General features: G+C 36.7%; 1 protein-coding gene across 11 annotated transcripts in view; it reads right to left on the bottom strand.

The window, feature by feature from the left end:
• Window positions 1–20391, bottom strand: part of SAMSN1 (SAM domain, SH3 domain and nuclear localization signals 1) — a 212751-nt gene that overhangs the window by 1380 nt on the left and 190980 nt on the right. For all 11 annotated transcript variants that reach the window (XM_082391930.1, XM_082391934.1, XM_082391937.1 and 8 more), the window contains 4 exons: window positions 17624–17753; window positions 15172–15323; window positions 12828–13034; window positions 10743–10893 (listed from right to left, as the gene is read on the bottom strand). In XM_082391930.1, the coding sequence (XP_082248056.1) occupies window positions 10743–10893; window positions 12828–13034; window positions 15172–15323; window positions 17624–17753 (640 nt within the window). The remainder of the gene's footprint in view (window positions 1–10742; window positions 10894–12827; window positions 13035–15171; window positions 15324–17623; window positions 17754–20391) is intronic.

Genomic DNA, 20391 nt, shown 5'->3' with positions numbered 1-20391 from the left:
ATTGAAAATTCTGTAAGTAAACAATATGTTTGTTTATTATAAAAGAGTTGTTTGAACTCAAGTATTCAAACCACTGTTTTCTTAGAAGACAAAGTTTTCCCTTTGTTGCTCACTTGCAGTTTCATGGAGTTCATGTGAATAGCTTACATAAGTGAAGATCAATATGGACTCTCATTTAACATTAATAACAAGTTGCCAGAGAAAGCAGATTGCATCCACAGTGTGACTGATGCCTTGTCCAAATACTCCTTAAAGAAACATTAGAAGAAGTCATTTGTAGTTTAAATGTACAATCCAAGTCAATAGTGATCTTCGCGAACAATTCTAGAATCATGATAATGTGGATTAATGAATAAAAAATCACTATGAGCAACAATATACAATAGGATTTCAATAACCTGGAATTTAACTAATAAAACTTAAGAGTATCCAGAATTTTCCTATGTTTGCATTCATCAGAAAAGTAGACATAGAAACCAAACTGCTTTTATTTTTTTAACTTTTTTGGCTGTGCCACGTGGCTTGCGGGATATTAGTTCCCCCACCAAGGATTGAACCCGGGCCATGGCAGTGAAAGTACGGCACCGAGTCCTAGGCACTGAACCTCCAGGGAATTCCCCAGGTTGCTTTTAGATAGAAACACTATGTCCATTGAATCTGCCTTTTATAGTTTGTCTGCTACATCATTGTTTATAGTTCTGAATAACAATTATTTATATTCAGAGTGGTAATTCTGTGTCATCAAGGCAGTATTCTGGATTCAACAGGCATTATCTTTTTAGAAAAAAAAATAACATTAGCGATGTAACGAAAGATATTTTTAAAGAACCTAAGCAGCCCTATAGTTTTACTCTCCTCAAGAATATTAAGCATCAGTGTTCTCATTTTCAATGTGAAGTTTCTTTCTTTGCATTGCCTGACACCAGTAAACACATGCTTCTCTGTATCATGAGATGGGTTTCAAGGAAAGGAGATGGATCTTAGGCTACCACCTCTCAGCTGTATCAGCATGTCTTGCTATTTCCCCTTCTAACCTTGGGGCTTCTCCACTTTGGACATTTGAATAGCCCTACATTGGAAGAACATACATTTCAGGGTGGATTAAGACCTCTGCCTTCAGAGGCTATGCACTTCATCCCCTTCCAGTGAGAATAAAGTAAATCCAAACTTCAAAATCCTTGGAAGAAGGAAATTGTGTAATTGTATAATTTTCCTCAATAGACTCTTAAGTAATTTATCTTTTGGAAATCTACCCTTTATCTTGTCTACACATCTCCTGCTTTTAAATGCATTTTCTGGGCTTCAGATATCTTGCCAACATTAGTTTATGGTCCACTGTGTATCCAATTGTTATCAACCTCTATTACAAGAGAGAATTAAGCCCTGGTGCCTCAACATCCTTGTACGTAAGGAATTAAGTTCTCGTCAATGTATCTACAATGGTACTAGTTATGTACCTTTCATGGAGGAATTGAGAAAAGAGTCACTTAAATTATTTTCTGTATTCTGTGGTTTATATGGGAAACACAAGTTGATAAAGGTTGGAAAAAATGATAAAAATTTCTTAGTCCACTCATTTTCAAAATGAATCATAACAGTTCTTTTAACCTTTTCCTCAAAGTTTTCATTTGCAACGATGAAACCACATATATGCCATTCTTCTTAATCTTCTCCACATTTGTCACAACTTTATTTAACTGTGGACTCAAGTAGCACAAATTTAAGTCTAGTGATGTTATAACTAGTTCTAGGTATAAGGACCTTTAACTTAATATACACCTATTGTGCTTGTTATTTTAAAATGTTAGCTATCATGAAGCATTTTCTCTTTATTAGTTATAATGACCTTCAGGTTTGGGGGAATCTACTTAATATTGGCTAGTCTTTATGAGTATCAGTCATTCATTTTTGTTTCCAAGCCCTTCATTTATGAAAAGGCAGCACTGAAATGGGACCTCATTCTTTAAGGAAAAGCTTTCTCCTCTTCCTTTGCTTTTCGGTCTTACAGCCACTGAAATGAAAGAGCCAGCTCTGTGTTCCATTAGCCAAATGTTTCCGGAAAAGGCCAGAGGAATCAGTCTTTTTGCAATACTTCCTGCCACATCAGCAGTGATCTCCATATTTGGAATGTGCTCCTCTTAGTCAGAATGGCTGTGGGGATAAGGCTGTATTTCCCCAGTTTATATTTGGGCCCATTACCTCAACACAAAATTGAAAGAACTGAGTTCCTACCCACAGACTGACATCCTAAACATTTGGACTTGGCATAATGAAAACTGCTCCCAACACCGTGTTCTATTTAGGTTGATTACTGATGGCGGGGCTCTCTTCAAGATATAAAACTTAGGTTTAAAGAACTCTGATTTCCAAAATTAGCTCTTTTCCTTTCAAAAAATAGATACTTAGTTTGTGATTTCATCCTCAGAAGCCACTATACATTCACCTCAAAGAGTAACAAAGTAAACAAACAATAAATCTAACTTTAAACAGAGAATGTGTTATTTTAAAAAGTATTAGTAATAAAATGTATTTGTTTTTATTTCCACCTGAGAAATGCTGTATCACATTCTCCAAATTCTAGGAATGGTTTGTTTTCAATACAGGTTATTTATTGTAGAAACCTTTCATCTGCAATTTTTACGGAAAAAGGAAATAGTTTCTCAGTATGGAAGTTATGCAGCACAGTAATTTACAGAACAGCAGCAAATTGCTAAATGATTTCCTAATGAAATGAAAACATGACTATGCCTCCTCAAAAGCTTCCCACCAGGCTTGCAGTAATTTTAGGCAGGTGATCAGCTGGAGCCCCTCAACTGTAACTATAAAAAGAAAAGGCAGGTCAGTAAATTATATTATGGAAATGAAAGCTATCTAGCATTCAGTTTTTGTATTTGGAGGGTCAAGATTTTCCTCTTCTTGTTTTTTTTTTCATCTTGACGCTAATGACTTAGGGATTGGCACAAACCTAGGTCTTCTGCTATGGGTGGTTTTTCCAGCAGAGGAGATGAATTCACACTAATACCTCCACATGTTCTTTCTAAGTCATTTAGTCCCTTCATGTGGCCATGAAGCCAAATAAAGCTAACCGACCTACCTAGAAATTGAAACTATAACCTTCATCAATTTTGTCCCATGGTCCAATCATCTGAGCTAACCAGGCAAGTAACACATTGGAATAAGAAACAGTTTGCCTACAAAATTACAGACTTGCTGTAGGATATCTGAGTGCATCTTTTTATACCAAAATATTTCTGATAATATGTTAAGTTAAAAAATTATTATATATAATTTTTCTATTATTAAAATTATGTAAAAACATAGAGATATCATATAATTCACAAATGAGTGTTAAAATTTTAGATAGAGTTCCTCTATATTTCTGGATCATATACATTTTACATTTTATTTTAATAAAGTACAAAAAAAAATAAAACGGTACCATTTTTTAATAAAGCCCCTGAATGGTTTGCAAATATCCCCAAAGCTGTACATTTTAAAAATCTGGGTATATTGGAGAATTAGTAAATAATTTGAAAAAGGGTATATCATACTGCTACCAGCTAACAGCAGGCATGATAGGAGTACAGAAAGCAGCCCCAAACAATTCTGTACTTTATGTAATAAAAATAAAATAATTATGTTAAGAAAAAATTATTTAGGAGATATTTTGTCATAAAGAACTAATTTGAATACTAAAATACTTTATTTCTTACCAAAATTTTTATGGAATTGTATAAAGCCCATGGTTCAACATAAGATAGTCATCAATGGAGATAAAAAGTGGCATGGGATTAGAACATAGGAGAACTAATATAATTATTCATAAAATAATTAGGCAATCTCAATTATAAAAAATAGGCAATCTCAATTATACTAAACATGAAGGAAGCTTTAAAGAAATCAAACTAGATTCCTATTGCTGGGAAAATGTTCTCATGCCCTAAGGAGAAAAATCTGCCCTATATTCATGTATTAGAAAGTTAAAGATTTAATACAAAATGTAAACTACTAGTTTTTGCTTGACTTTCCCAGTTTTCTTTACCCAAATATTCCAGATTTTGACTTTACTATCTTGTTTTCCTTAGGTATGAAGCCTCTGTTCTTTAGGCCAAGTACAATATTATAAAGTAATGCAATCCGGAGGGCACTGGAGAATAGCTGACCAATGAAAGTGCTCCATAAACAATGTGTTTAATAAAAAGAATGTAATATTTAGATTAATTAAAGGAAATATGAACTAAAGAAGATCAAGTAAGAAATTTGTTGAAATTCAAATGAAGATACCTCTTGGGTCTTTGTATTATCCTCCTCTTTTTCTCTAGCCTGGTACCATCTCCAAAGAGGAAAAACCGGGCTTAAAGCACATCTTAGGATGGCTCAAAATCTCATCCTCATTGGTAGCTCCACATGAGTCACTCAAACCAAAACTCAAGCACTCTCCAGATAACTATGGCTATATTTGTTTGTCCAGAGGTAGCATTGTCCATGGAGGAACGTTCAGTAGGCAACATGGTGTAACTCTTAATTATTTCTTATTCTATCTGTCCTTAAATTACCTGAATATTTTAATTTTCTATTTAGTGACTATTTGGTATTTCTTTCATTTGAATAGCTACCCACCTTTTGGAAAAACAACAAGAACAAACTGAAAACAGGAATGTCTTCACGGGAAACCAACCAGTTGCTGTTTGCCCGAGGCCATGAGAGAATATGGAGTTGAAATGACTCTCCCTCTGTTTGCAGACCTCTCTTTGCAGCCTAGCATTATAGTCTCCTCTCTAATGAGATGTACATCTTTTCACTTACACTCACAACAACTTCCACTCCACTCTGCTGGCTCCTTGAGTAGGGTAGAGGAACACTCACTCAAGATCCAATCACTCAGCACCGACAGGGACAGCACCATTAGGCTGCCACTTCACTCAAGCACACAGCTCCATGAGAGGCTTTGGTCCCAGGAAATATTTACCCGTGGTTGAGTTGTTGTCACATTGGACTATTTTGATAATGACCAAATAATATTAAAGACTATTATTCTATTGCTAAATTAGGGGCCTTGGAAAGTCAATATCGTATTTCTTACAGATTAAATTAATCCTGTTTACTTGACATGGTGAAAAAATAACCTAACTTCATTATTTTAAAATGTATTGTTATTTGGCAAAAATAACATTACCTTGCATATTACTGATCTACAATTTGCTTTTACCACTTAGTATGTTTCGGACATCTTCATGTCAGTATGCGTTTCATTCTCCTAATATTTTCCTACTATTTTATTGTTCACATACATCTTAATTTATTTATAACAAATTAATTACTGATGGAAGTTCACATTGGTTTTAGTTTTTAATGAAACTCCTAGTAGTTTAGCTAGTGTTTTTATGCATTTGTAGAAATTAATCAAATTCCTAAAATTGGAGTTTCTGCATAAAAAAGTATGCACATTTTAAACTTTGACAGTTTTTACATGATCTCCTTCTAGACACGTACTCATTTACACACTTGCACACTCGCGTGCACACATGGTTAGCGTACACATAAAACGAATCTTGACAACACATATCAACACCCACCTGCCCGTTACAAAAACTTTTGTGTGTAAAGTGGGGTTGCAGGGGAATTTAAGTTTTATAAACAGAAAAATGTTTTGCTCACTATTTGCAGATCTCTTCACTCCCTCATTCAACAGGTATGCATTCTACAAGGCATCTGTTATCCATCCACTCAATGCAAAGTGTGGTGATAGGGGCTTTGGGAAGGTACATGGTAATAGAGAATTCAGTCTTGTTTGGCCGGGGTAAACACTACAAAGCCATAACTAGTACACAATCACAGTACAATATAAAAACAAGTACAGGAATGCCCTACATGTACAGACATTATAAGTGACTGAGGTGAAAACTCTATGAACTCTTTCCTCTGGAGATTGTTCTCTGGTTGAAGTACAAAATGTCTCTATTTCATTTTATTGTTCTTTGTATTATACAGAATATGGCATCTAACATAATTTCAATCTTAGCGGGTAAAACCAAAACAATCTGAAGAAAGTAAATTTCATAAAGCAAAATTTCTATGACTAGAAATAGATATTAAATGCATATTTATAAATACATAAATGTAAATTGCCTGGGTGCCTTCTCTGTCTCTGTGGATAGTTAGCATATATTTTCTTAAAGGCCTCACATTTCTTGAATCTAGATCCAAATCATATGGCAAGTGGGTTGGAAACACCAGGCACGCATGTCAGGGGCTAATGCACCAGGCTACCCTGGCACACTGTCAGGCCGACTGCTGGACTGCTGCTTGGCATAGCTACAAGCCTCCCCTGCTGGCAGCTCGTGTTCCAGGCTCCTGGCTGGGCCTTGCCATTTGCCCTGTATCGTTTGGGGCAGGGAGGCAGGCAGGAAGACACAACTGGGGATAGCTGAGCAATGAGGGGCTGCTGTGACCACAGCTGGTGTCGACAACCTGGCACACAACCCACCCTCCCCCTTCCTCCTCACTGAACACTGCAAACAAAGGTTGCAGGTAGTAAGCTCCAATATGTTATAGACACATTCTAGTATAGTTTGTTTATTCTGTTACTAAGTGGTTTGTGGTTTTCAATTTAAATTTTAATTATCCCTCTGTTATGGGGAAAACAAGATATTTCCATCACCCGTTTTCCCCAAGGACAATAGTACACATTCTCATAGACACACTTTTAAGACACATCAAAGTGCTTCTAAATGTAGGCAAAGAGAAACAAGTTCAGAATAAAAAGAGCTGTTTAACTATAAACAGCAGTTACCTATCTTATTATTTTAAAGAGCCATTTCTCAGCAAGGCAAAGGGGTTTTGAAGGTTGTGTTTATGGAAAAACACACACACATATATTCTCTATTCTCTTTTTTCCTTGCTGGGAATATTTATTCAAAGTGAACAAACAATTTTAAAATTCAGAAGATAAACAGAGAAAATCTAATGTGCACAAAATAAACAGATTCTGCTCTTTTGCTCCTTCAAGAGCCGAGTACTTCACCCTAATTTTTCTTCTCCTTCTAACCTCATCTAGATTCCCAGCTGAAGGAGCCAGTAGCCTAATTCTGCTCAGTTCTAATGCAACATGAGAACAAATTCAGAATATCTCTCTCTGTACTGGTCTTGCCTGGGACTGCAGAACCCAAAGTCGTTATTCTACTCCAGAGGTAATACTGTGATCAGCCCTAACACCACTCGCCAGCCCTACTGTCAGCTTCTTGGAGAAGCATCTTTACCTCCTGTCAAGTAGTGACCTAAAAAAGTTTAATCCGGTTAACATTTTCAAGGTCAGAGTGGGTACAATGCTATCTATTTTGGCCTAAGAGAACAGGGAAATTGCTTGCTCTAAGTCTTAGATTTCTGTTTGTCCCTGTTCCATCCCCCATCCTCTTGGTCCCTCTAGATGTATTAAAGGCTCACATGGAGCTTGTGGTCTTTTCTACCTAATCTCAAAGCTTTAACTCCTGCCCTCAAAACAGGGACCCACTCTGCTCAATTTTTATATTGAATGATAAGCAAAGCAAAACTTTCCAGTTTCCAACCTAAGAAGCAATGAAACTCTAAACTAGGAATTTATTGACATTCCCCAAACTGACATTATTCAGTGATCAAAATAAAATGCATACATAGAATCCTGGCCAATTTGCATACCCCATTCTTACACACACAAAAAAAGCTAACTATTTTTAACCTACGACTATGACATCCATTTGTTTTTAATAACGTCTCAGTTTTATACAACCACACATTCAAGGTCTTTATCATTCAAGGTACATGAAGGTTGTGCATTTAATCTTTAGCATGGTTGTAGAAGATATGATTCACAGAGTAGAGAATAGATAAAAATAAGCATGCAGCAGCATGGTGCCGAATCATCAGAACTCACCATCTTATCAACAAATAGAAGTCATTCTTCTTTATTTCTTGAGCAAAGCAGTTTCATATAAGATAAATAGCTTTCAGTCAGAATAGCCTAACATGCAATATGCATCTTTTTGACATGTATATTCTAATACTACTTTAGACCGGTAAGATTAAAGGAAGAAAAATCTCAGGGTTGTGTGTTGACAGCAAACACAGGTCGAATCTACATTTTGTCCATTTTTCATCTCCCAGAATTTGGCTCAGTGTGTGTATGTTTGTACATTACTGGATATTATTAAATGATCAACCTCTAGTGACCTTCAAGTACTGTTTTCTGAAGTTTTATAAAGAGAAATAATTCAGGGAATTTTTACTTTTTTAGGTCAAACATGGAAAGTCACATCATGCTTTGGAGATACTGTCTTTTGTTTTCAGAGACCAGGGCGTAGCAGAATGTGTTTCTAATAGATTTAGGAGACTGGGTTCTAGGTATGTGACCTTGAGAAGGCTACTTAACTACTCTAGTTTTAGTTTCCCCGTCTTGTATAGGAAGAATTTGGGTCAGACGGTTTTTAAAATTATACCTAGCTCTAATATGATATCATCCATAAATTATTATTCTTTTGTTAACATAGAAAGTAGATGGGTGATGAGGGAGACCTTCAGTGGCCCATGCCTTTGGCACTGGACTGAGCTTCCCTCTGTGGGTCTCTGCTGAGCACACTTGTATGGCTGAAAGCCCTGTTTCCCATAGCTCTCTGGCCCCTTCCATTCACAAATCTTGTTTCAATGAGGCCATAGTAGCCTTTCACCTTTCAGGGCGTCATGCTGTCGCAAAGTTTCCGTTCTCACTTAAATATTAACTTCCACTTTCTGAGATGGAAAACTGAACTGAAGCTCTTGGGAAAATTGACCAAGTAGAAAACTTGAATTTTCAAATAGTCACTGTTCTATTCATATTTACCAGTTTGTATGTGTGGAAGAAAGAACTTGGATTTTTAGAGTAGACTGCCTTTGATTAAAACTCCAACTCTGCTACTAATCTAGCTGTTGGGCCTCTTTGAAATTCATCTCTGAAATATGTTCTCATCTATAAAATGGGCAAAAGACCTACATGGATGTTATTGTAGACAAAAAGCAATTATTTACAAGTGCTCAAAAAATACTCTTCTTCCTCCCTCTACTTCAGCATCAGCTTATTTTGGAGAGTATTGACAATGACACTGAAAATTATCAACTACAAGAACTCTACAGAATCCATTTCTCAGCGTAATATTGTTTAGTGAGGATCCATGTTCTGAAATGACGAGATGTGAAAGAAACTGCCTCATTTCCTTTGAAGATATTGTTACACCAGTTTACACTGATCAGTTTTGTTTTGGCTTGTACTTTTGAGGAAATAGGCTACTTTCTTAAGTTTGACCTCTGTCTGCCTCTGTGACCCGATTCCCCTCTCTTCTGCATCTCCTAGCCTCCACAACTTCAAAGAAGGCATACAAACTCCTAGGCCAAAGGACGAAATCAATTCTGTGGGTGTCAAATTAGTGATGCATGTGAAAACTCTTTGAAAAGGATGAGGATCTATGCAAACTCAAGACAGTAAGTAAGGATTAAGTAAGGTACAGTTTCTAAAAAAGTAAATTAATTCTCACTAGATAAAAGGCCAGTGTATAATACCCATGTGCAGTTCAACTATGCCATTTTGTGAGGCATATGAGGGAGGATATAGGAAAGCTCACGAAGGGACAGTCAGGAGACCTGTGTCCTAAATGGAACTTTCCTCTTTACTCTCAAGCTGGGCTGTGTAAGAAAGTATAACATAGCATCACAAACACTGGTGCTAGCTTTCTAATTCACTAAGTGCGTGAGCTTGGACAAGTTGCTTATCTTCTCAATTTCTCATTATAAAAATAGGGATGATACTAGCTCACAGAGTTGTGGAGAGCATTAAAGAAGAAAATAAATGTAAAGATCTTGGCTCAAAGTTTTAGTCAGAGAACATGTTCAAAGAATAATGAATGATTATTATTAATATTACTTGTGAAAGAGAAGGTTGGATTAGATGATCTAAGTTCTTTTTCTCCTTTAAAATTAGACACCTTTCCCCCTATTTTCTAACAAAATACTCCTTGCAGAGTTTGGCACTCCCTGAGCTCAGAGTTTTGGGAGCCTGGCCAGATTTAATAGGAAGAATGCTCAGATTGGGCAGTTGTAAAAACAAAAGCTATCCCATCTTTACAAATCCAGTTAGCGTAGCCAATATTCAAGGGAATCTACATGTGTTACTCCATCTTTAGTTTATACTTACAAATACAGAGAACCATCTCAGATAATAAAAGTAAGTGCTGAATATTTTTGCAAGCTATTATAGCATTTTGAAAGAATACTGTAAACACTTACAAGATGTGACTCTATGGTAATGAAACACATTTTCTTGTGTGGCGCAAAGGCTCATTAGCTCAGAGCCATGCTCTGTGCTGTTCTACAGAAGTTGCATATGACATTTCTCACTAATGGCTCATGCTGTCACTAAATATTTGTTTCTAACTCCCTCAGTTTTTGGGAATGTGGACATCCACTTGTGTGTAAATTAATAGCTCTGCAGAATTTAAATGAGGTATCCAGAAAAGCCCTTTTGTTTTCTGAATCCAGTAAGGAAAAAAAAGGCCCTCTTTCTAATGATATATTTGACCAGAGTTGTTGTTTCCAAATGTATAAGAAAATACTTATTTTATTGGAAAGAATGCTTTATATGATTCTCAGTAAATAAAACTGGGGCTTTGTTTTTAATGATCTTACTGTTTACATTAAACTGTGAGTCTCAGCTAGGGAGAAGAGTAGGTGTGCATACTTACTTTCTTCATCAAGAAGATTTTCAGCAGCTGATAGTAGCCTCATCCTATCTTCTGGGTTTTTAATGTTTAATTCAATGAGATGACTCTCTTTTATATCCTTTAAATCTTCTAGGGTCTCGTAACCATTGAGCAAAAGTGTTGAGGTGTATTCCTGTGGGTAAGAAAAGATATGTATAATATAAGCTAGCCAGATTCAAATATTTTATTTTTAGTTCTCTTTAGATTTAAAAATAAAGTGTAGGAATGCATGGAAACCAAAGGTGCCAACAGAACTTTTGCTTAACTTTATTTTATTTGTACTAGTTTTCCACATATGAACTTGGGGGCATTTAAACAGTATGTTTGTTGTACAGTTCTCACCTTCTGGAAGGACAAATGTAAAGAAGAAATGACTACCTTAAGCTATACAATGCTAAATCATGGATCAATTAAATAGCTGGATCATTCATCCCATTTGGCAATTTTTCACTTCTCAAATAGTGAAATTGACAAAGCTAGTATGTTATTAAGTCTATCAATAAAATGCCTCTAATACAGTATATTATAATAATATTTCTGGATCTATATCTTTTCTTGTTTGCTTGGTTGCAAAATCATCTACCCTCACTGACTTCTTGGAGTAGGTTAAAAAATGAATTTGAAACAGACCCAATTTATATAAAAAAGTATACTTAGTATTTTGGTTGAAAGGCATTATAGAAACCTAAGGAATCTCAGACTTTCTATTTATTTAAAAGCTTTCATTAAGCATGAAAGCACTGTGGTTGGGAAAAGTATTGTTTCCGTTTCTTATCATGTATATTTTGCCCATCATTTGCATCAATATAAATTAGTTTAAAATTCATAGGCTTCTGATTTCAAAGTCTGTTATGTTATTTATGTTAACTTCTGTTCTCTCTAACAATAGAAAGGCAAAGTGAATTTGAATGCTTTTCAACTTTCTCAGATATTCCTCCCATTTTACTTGATCATAATTTCAATATCCTTATTTTAGTTACTAAAATTGAGTAAGAGGAGGTATAAAAGTTTTAAGTAATCAGAAAGAACTTATTACTAGCCCTTTATTTATTTTTAAAAAAGGGAAAGAAGGAGCAGCAATTCAGCTCTTTTAAAAATGATGTGTCCTAGAAGGAGCACTGAGTTAGAACAGAAAAAAAAAAAAAAAATTCCCATCCTGATGTAACTAACTGTGGGTTCTTGAGTAAGGTATTTCACTTCCTTAGACCTTGGTTTTTTCATAGGTCACAGAACAAACAAGTAGCTGAAGCAGGATTCAAACTTGTGCTTCCTCCAAGGAGTACCCCATTTGGGGGACACCAATAGCAATATTGAAAGGCCTATGTAATGTGTCTACAGACAAGAATGCAACTAGATAATTCAGGAAAAACAGTTAAGGAAAGATTAATTGGCTATTGTCTTGATGAATTTTGAAAACTATCAAAGTACTGCTGTGTTAATTTTAGAAATGGATTGCAAAACAGTAAATTGAGTGAGGCTAGGCATATTGTATGTACATGCCATTTAACAACATAGATATTTCATAAAAATTTTTCTCATGTAACAAGAAGATAATTGGATTTTAAATATAGACAACACAGTTTTCTTAACACAATCATTATGAGGGCTTAATGATCACTGTTTCCTAACAAATTACTTTAAAAACAATTTAGTTATCTTCTCTTGACTTGCTTTTGATCTCTGCTCTATAGAAAATACAATTTTCTTTTCGTTTCTCCTTTCAATTCTCTGAATCTTTACCTTCACTCTTTACATTCTCTTTATCATTCTCATTACATGTTTTCTCTGGGTCTTTTATTCTCCCAAGTATATTTCATTTTTCACTGCACTTTCTCAACCTAATCTCTACTGCGACTGCTAAGTACCATTAGAGTTTAGTCCAAAGGATGTTATATCAAGATCTGTCCTCACATAATAAAAGTAATAAAGGGTATATATAAACTGTTTTTGGAAAACAGATTTTCCCTTTCTGTAAGTCATGTATTTTTTAACTACACAAACACTGACCCATTCTCAATTACTCCATCCGTATGCCACCAAAATCAAACGGGCCATAGGTTTGCTAACCTGAAGGTGAATCCTCTCTAAGAACTCCTGCAGAGTCTTAGGTTTTTCCTTTCCACTCCTTCTGTGTGCCTTTATTTTCTTGGGGGCTGCTTCTTCTTCTGAGATGACATCCACATAAATAAATTTGAAGTTTCCCACCTTATTGTTCAACATTCCTGTCCACATCCCCATTGGCGTTTTGCAGATAATGTCTATGATATCTCCTTTCTAAAGACAAAGAAATATACAAATTAGATTTCAGAGAACTCTGGTGTTCATGACAATTGGTAGAAAGAATGGAATCATTGAAAATTAGAATAATGAGGGCATTACACTAAGGGGGTTTAGAGTTAAAAATAAATCTAAGAGGAAATTTCTTTTAAAAGTTTAAGGAAACTATTTACTAGTAATATTGAAGAAAACCCCAACATGCTTGAAGAAAGGCTCCTAAATGTATTTGATGATGTGTTTATGTTTCTGGTATCATATCAACTTATCAACTTATATTTGTAGAGCACCCTATAGTTTACAAAACACTTTTGCATTCATTAAGTCATTTTATGCCCACAACACACCTCTTAGATATATATATGCGAGGTGTCATTATTACTCTAAATATTACAGAAAAAGAAATGCAAGCATTAAATAATTTCCCAATAGCTTACAAGAAGTTAGTGGCAGAACCAGAACTCAAGCCTAACTTGTTTGAACTCAAAGATAATGCTCTTTTTATTTATCCTGTCAAAACAATATATATGTAGCAAAGCTCAAGCTATCATTCCTGGAGGGGGTCCCAAGTAAGGAAGGGGAAGAAAGACAAGTCTATGACTGTGTCTGTGCTTCTAGTTCATCTGAAAAATTCATCTACAGTGTGAAATAAATCCACCTCAAGTATTGTATCCATCTAAAATAATGAAAATGTTCAGAACTTTGTACATAGCAAATATGTAACAAAAGTATATATGCACTAAGGATAAATTAAGCTAATTATCCTAGATTAATTAATAATTCATTACTAATTACTTATTTAACACTTAGATTGAGCTCCACAGCAAACTTTGGATTGAAGTATGAATGAAATGCATTGGGATAGACAAACCAGTTGGTCTGTCTCTTTATTCACATCTAAGACTAAGACTGCAGGAGTTATTGGCAAGAGTAGAAAACTCCACAGGGTATTTTTTTGTAAAGAGAGTTGATTTCTATGCAAATACAGTGTCTACATTTGTGTCATAGTTACTCCTTTGAGACTTACAGCTTTCTACCTCAGAGATGACATTATAGATTCTGATATTTTTGCCATTTTAGGGGTCTACCCTCAAACAAAGCATTAAGTCTGCTACTAAAAATATTTTTTTCTGCTGCTCTGTGAATGTGTTTTCTTCCATCTAAAACATGGATTTTATTTGTAACAGTAGAATTCAATGTGACTAAAAGATCTGGTCTTTCCAATTTATGATAGTCTGCCCTTCAGACCCTATGAGCTGTTCGCCTAGTTTTTCCTGTCTTTAACTATAGGGAATCAAATCCTAGGCTAGATGGGATCAGCTAAGCAGACCTAGAAAATCCCCAGAAGCTCTGGGGGAAGTTTCAAAGTATGGCAGTCCTATGCTACAGCCTTCTTATTATCCTTTAAACTTGTTAAAAAATATACATTACAGGTAAGCCCACAGATCACAAGCAAAAATCCAATTTCATTTCGGATAAGACCCTGGATGGTGAACAACAGCATTCAATACCCAGTGAGTCTGTGGGATTCCTTATTGTGTCCTACTCGAGCTCCACAAATGTCCCCTTAGGCAGCACAAACGGTGGTGCAACCTTTGTGTTGTGAAGCCCTCACAGCAAAAGAAAATGAACAAAGAGGATAAGAATAAAAAAAGGGAATTCAGGAGGGAATATCACTGAGAGAAAGTTGTCAGGTTACTCATGCCATTTGCAAGTATTGACTTAAGTATTGAAGTTGCCTGGCCAAGTCAGGTTCCCAAAGCGTTTGCTCTGCTGGGCTCTTGCCTGATATTTCCATTTTCTCTCCCTCTCCTTGGCTTCAGGTAGAACTGGGCACCTCCAGCAACTTGTGAGGATTTGGGTTTTCAGAAAAATGTAGACAATTCCTTCTTCCCGAATAAGCTCAGATTCTATATTATGTACATAATGCAACTTTTGCAAAGAGCCTCAAAACACTGATCCCCCTACCCTACCTCTCATGTTTTGTCTGAACTCCTGCCGTAGTGCACCAGTCCCCGGTTCTCCTATTGGGAAGAACGCGCTCACCCCCTAGTTCCCCATACTTGCACTTCCTGAAAATGATCATACACCCAGCCCTAGACAAACCATACAGAATGCCGATATGATGTGCACACACCTTGATTTTGAGGGAGTCAGTGTCATAAGGGCTCGGTGTGAAACTGGTATGTACGCGGGCACGGCCACAGAATGGTCCGGAGTAGGGGCCATCATCGTCGAGTCGAAAGCTGTCCCGGTTACTTGTACCGTCTGAACAGCTTGTTATTCCACCTGATAAAGGCAAAGCAGAGGTTAATAGTTCTCACTGAAGGTTCATAACATTCTGAACCATCACCTGGACATAACAACTAAGCAGGAATAATGCCGAAGCACTGGATGCCAGCCTCCTGAGGCGGCTCTAAGTGACCGATCCCTGTTTCTGCCTCCCAGTCGTTTTCCACCAGGGACTTCTGTCCTCTGAGCCATTTCTGAACTTTTTCCAGTCAACCTGACTATTCTTTCCTCTACCACCAACCCAAACACTCTTACTTCAGTCTCTATCATCTGATCCAGTAGCACAGTGCTTTGAGCATTGGATACTTGCTAAAGAGGCAGACAGTATAGACTTGATTCCCTGTACAAGCCAGATAATTAATTTTGTACATGTAAACAAAGGCAGGAACCTATAGCGACAGTTTGATCTTTGTGTGCTATTGATCAGGAATGGTCAAAGCATAAGACCACAAGCTTCCCTACAACTTATCACAATGTAGCAAAAATAGTGTCTCAGACTTCCTGTTGTGTACCAAAAGCCATTTTGAGGCAACATCTCTGTGTATAAAAGGTAGCATTTTTGCTCGTTGCGTGAGCATCAGGGAAAGAGGAAGTGTGTTCCAATGTCTGTACTCCTAAACTGTTCAAAATTGTTCTAAACTGGGCTTTTTAAACTGCTCCAAATCCTTGCTCTCTGGTCCTCTTCCTTTCTGATTTTGAACCTCAAGGGGGGAAAAAAAAAGATTCCATTTTTCCTGCCTGCCTGGGGGCAAGAATGGCTCCCAGTGGAAGTAACTCTGAGTCTCCCTCCTGCTCTCACTTGTCACCTCACTTTTTCCTTCAGGGTGGCCTTTCAGTGCTCTGCTTCATGAGGGAACAGCCCCAGTATCTCTGCCATTCTTTCAAATAAGTATAGAAATAAGAGAAAGATCCTTAGCGAGTCTCCATTTTTTTTTTTTAAATATGGACTGGTGTAAAAGAAAGGTGAGTTGCATCTAGTCACAGAAATTAAGTTGTTTATGATAACAGATAAGTAGACCCCCATCTCCTCACACCCTCCCTTCCATGACCATTCCAGTCCCTGGCTTTTCACGGTGTATTCAAGTTATAAAATTCTACCCATATTTGGCATTACACATTTGAATTTTAAAACTTCCAGCAGAAATGAATATTAATGAAATCTGAATTTCACACATGCAAAAATATATCCCTCAAATGCTTCTGTATTAGCTTTTTCTTCACAAAATAACTGTTCTACAGCCAGTAGGAAAGTAGGAATAAAATTCAGGATATTTGCAGCATCTGGTCTTTGTGATCCATCTTCAAATAACAGAAGCAGTTGATTTTAAATGAAATGGAAAATAAACTTTGCAAAAAACATTTAAAAGCCCTGAAAAGATTAGAGGGATGAGTAACAGTGTGCATATAAAAAAATTATAAGGCACCCTGTAGTATTAGTAGTTTCATTCAAATATTGTAGCAGGACATGTGACTGAAGCCTGAGTGACTTCTTTGGTAGAAACAATGTTTTTAGAAAATTCTTATTGAACACATGCTGATTCCTTTTTGTCACTAATTGATGATATTCCTACTATTTAGTATTTACATGTTACTTCACTCTTTACCGGCTAATGCTGAATGGAAACCTAAAATGTAAACGTTAGAACTGATGCAGATGTCCTGCTCTTTTCAGAATATTTCAGGAAAAAAAGGAAAGGAAAGGAAGGAAAACGTGACAGAGGGCAGGACAGGGAAGGAATAAAGAAAAATGAAAAAATGAAAGAAAACAAAAGAAAGAAAGAAAAAAGGAAGAAAGAAAGGAAGGAAGGGAAGGAGGGAGGAGGTAGGGAGAGAGGGAAGGAAGAAAGGAAGGAAGAGAAAAGGAAAGGAAGGAGTATGTGGAGGGGGGAAGAAAGGGAATGAAAAAGAGAAAACAGGATTTTAGTTTCCTGAATACTTCAAGTCATTTAAAAAATTTGGACTCAAAATAATATTAGTTCTCCCCAGCACACTTTATTGTAGGGATTCTGATTTAATCGTGCAATATGATCTTTTTGAGGCATATCCCCAAGAGCCTTGCTGACCACAGTGCTAAAAGTTTCAAAATAATCCATAATTCTAATATATTACGTATTATTTTAGACAACAACATTGCTATAGATTCAACACATCCTACATTTTCACTATTTCTCTTATCGAGTAGTTGGAACCTTGGTGAAATTTTGACAAACAAGCCCAAGAGAAATAAATCTGTTGTTTTTAATTAACTTAACCCAGATCTCCCATCTAGACTCTTGTCACTTATTTTATAGCTTTACTTGATGAGCTCCGCGCACTGTAGAGACTGTCCATGGAGTCACTGGCTTTGAGGGAGCTCTTCTCTATATGGGTTCCAATCGTGGGATCACTGTTCCGATAAGGGAAGGCATCCTCTCCATCTTCCCCATCCTTCAGAAAATCATATCAGAGGTTAAATGCAAAGAACTGATTTCCTTGGAGACTTTCACTGTGTGCATTGATTTAACAAACAAGACATATTTTAGCAATAAAATACTTAGGAATACATCAGCATAAAATATGAGTGTCATGAATCTTTAGCTCAATTTCAAGCATAACATTTTATGGTATAGTGGGAAAAATTCTTTAGATGAAACAGCCCACATTTTGGAATTTAACTGAAATTATAAAGTTTATTTTTGTAGTTAGGATGAATATCGTATCAAGACTATTTAATCAGAAATGCTAGATTTATTAACATCTGTGCTTTATCTGTTAAAGCACTTTTATTTCTTCATGTTCTCCTTATCATCTATTTACCACCGTTACTAATCCTTTGAGATCTGATATTACAAGTTTAAACTCTGCATAGTTGCTTCGTGTCAGTTATTTGCACCCTACCAGACCACTAGATATGAATAAAACATACACACTTTGCAATTCTAAAGCAAAGCTTATCTAAGAAGCTTTACAAATCTCATATGGTGCTTGCCACCTAGTCAAGTGAAAAGCACATCTTGCATAAAATTAGGAAAGACAGACAATTTCAAAAGAAATTACATCTGCTTGAAAACATCTCAAATGTTTCCCATGTTTAGATAGTTTCAACAAAGCCTATGAATTTCTTAATATTCATCAAAATATGATTCAATATTCCTCATTTTTGAGCATTTCTAAACATTGGTAAAACTTCAGACTATACATATGATATATGCTCAGTTTGATTCTCTGCTTTTATCCATTCTTTTATTCATTTGTTCAGTCATTCGACACAAGTTTGTAGAACACCTTCTAAGTACCTGGCATTGTTTTGGGAACTGGAGATATCATGGGAAACAATATACAGGGTCCTATCTTTAATGAGGTACATCTTAGTTTGTCAGGCTGTGTGTGTGTGTGTGTGTGTGTGTGTGTGTTTGTAGTGTTTGGGGAGGTTTGTGTAAACAAAGTGAGCAAGACAATTTCAGAGAATAATAAGTGCTATGAAGGAAATAAAACTGGGTGATGTGAGAGGATTAGCTACTCCGATTAGGGTTGAAGGAAGGTTGACTGATTTAGAGGGAATAGCCTCCAAAGACCTCCTCCATAAGGTAATAGAGTCTCTGAATTCTTGACCTGAATGATAAGAAGATGTGACTTATATGAAGATTTGGAGACAGTTTTCCAAGCAAAAGAAATAGCAAGAACAAAATAACTAAACTCAGAGTTAGCTTGGGTTATGCAGGGGAAAACAACAGGGCCAGGGTAGCTGGAGCTCAGTGAGAGCAAGGAGAGTATTAGGATGTGAGCTCAGAGAAGTAGACTGGAGCCAGCTCAGGAAGGGCTTTATAGACCACTTGCAGTAACCATGGAAATGTGCACTCAGATCTCTTGCTGCGGGACCCTTCTTTACTGACAGCCCCAACTACTAGCCTTCTGTATCCATCACTGTGTTTGCAAGGAAGCCACGTCCCAATGACTTAAGCAGTGGGGCTACCATTTGAGTCCATTCTGGTGGGATGTGGGGCTTCTCTAATGGAAACTTTTGGTTCAAGGACTTCCCATCAATCTGGCCAAAGTTTTCTTAGAACAGTGTTGAAGCCTGAGACTTGAATGATCCTCCTTCTTTCTTCCTCTCCTTTTACAGGTGTCAAACTTGCACTGTAGTCTGAAGGATTTCCTTGCTCATTTTTTCTTTCTCTTCTTTCTCCTTCACAGGCATTTTTCTCCGGTAAGTCTTTGGTGTGTCTATTCCCTTCTTGGGGGTCTACTTCTCAGAGGACTGGAATGAACACATCATAGTAAGGGAATGCATTTTGGTACTGTAAAATTTTAACCAAGGGAGTGATGTGTTCTGAATCTGACTTTTCAAAGATCTTTCTGGCTTTCATTGTGGAGAATCGCTTTTTATGGAGGAAAGAGTGGAAGAAAGGAAACCAATTAGGTAATCTAGGCAAGAGAGTTTGTTTATTTAGTCTAAAGCAGGAATAATTTACATGGAGAAGTTAAAGGTTTTAGATATACTTTGGAGTCAGTACCAAGAGGATATGCTGATGAATTGGTGTGAAAAGTGAGAGAAAGAAGGAATTTTGAGTGATTTGTAGGCTTTCTTCTCTCTCTCTCTCTCTGTCTCTCTCCCCCCTCTCCTTTCTTTCCAGCATCTACAGTTATGACAGTGTTGTCTATTTCTACTTGGAAGACTGGACAAGAAACAAACTTTCTGTAGAGCTTAGAGAATCAATCATTCAGTTGTAGATATATTAGGTTCTAGTTATCCATTATGCATCTAAGTGATAATATCAAATAAGCAATTGGTTGTATAAGTATAACAGATAAGTAAAGAGATCATATGGGACTCCCTGGTGGTGCAGCGGTTAGGAATCCGCCTGGCAGTGCAAGGGACACGGGTTCGAGCCCTGGTCCAGGAAGATCCCACATGCCGCGGAGCAACTAAGCCTGTGCTCCACAACTACTGAAGCCCGCGGGCCTAGAGCCTATGCTCCGCAACAAGAGAAGCCACCTTAATGAGAAGCCTGCGCACGGCAACAAAGAGTAGCCCCCGCTCAACGTAACTAGAGGAAGCCCACGCACAGCAACGAAGACCCAACAC

Source organism: Balaenoptera borealis (assembly GCF_965194805.1).
Source record: "Balaenoptera borealis genome assembly, chromosome: 5".
NCBI lineage: Eukaryota > Metazoa > Chordata > Mammalia > Artiodactyla > Balaenopteridae > Balaenoptera > Balaenoptera borealis.
This window is presented reverse-complemented; position numbering and strand designations above follow the sequence as displayed.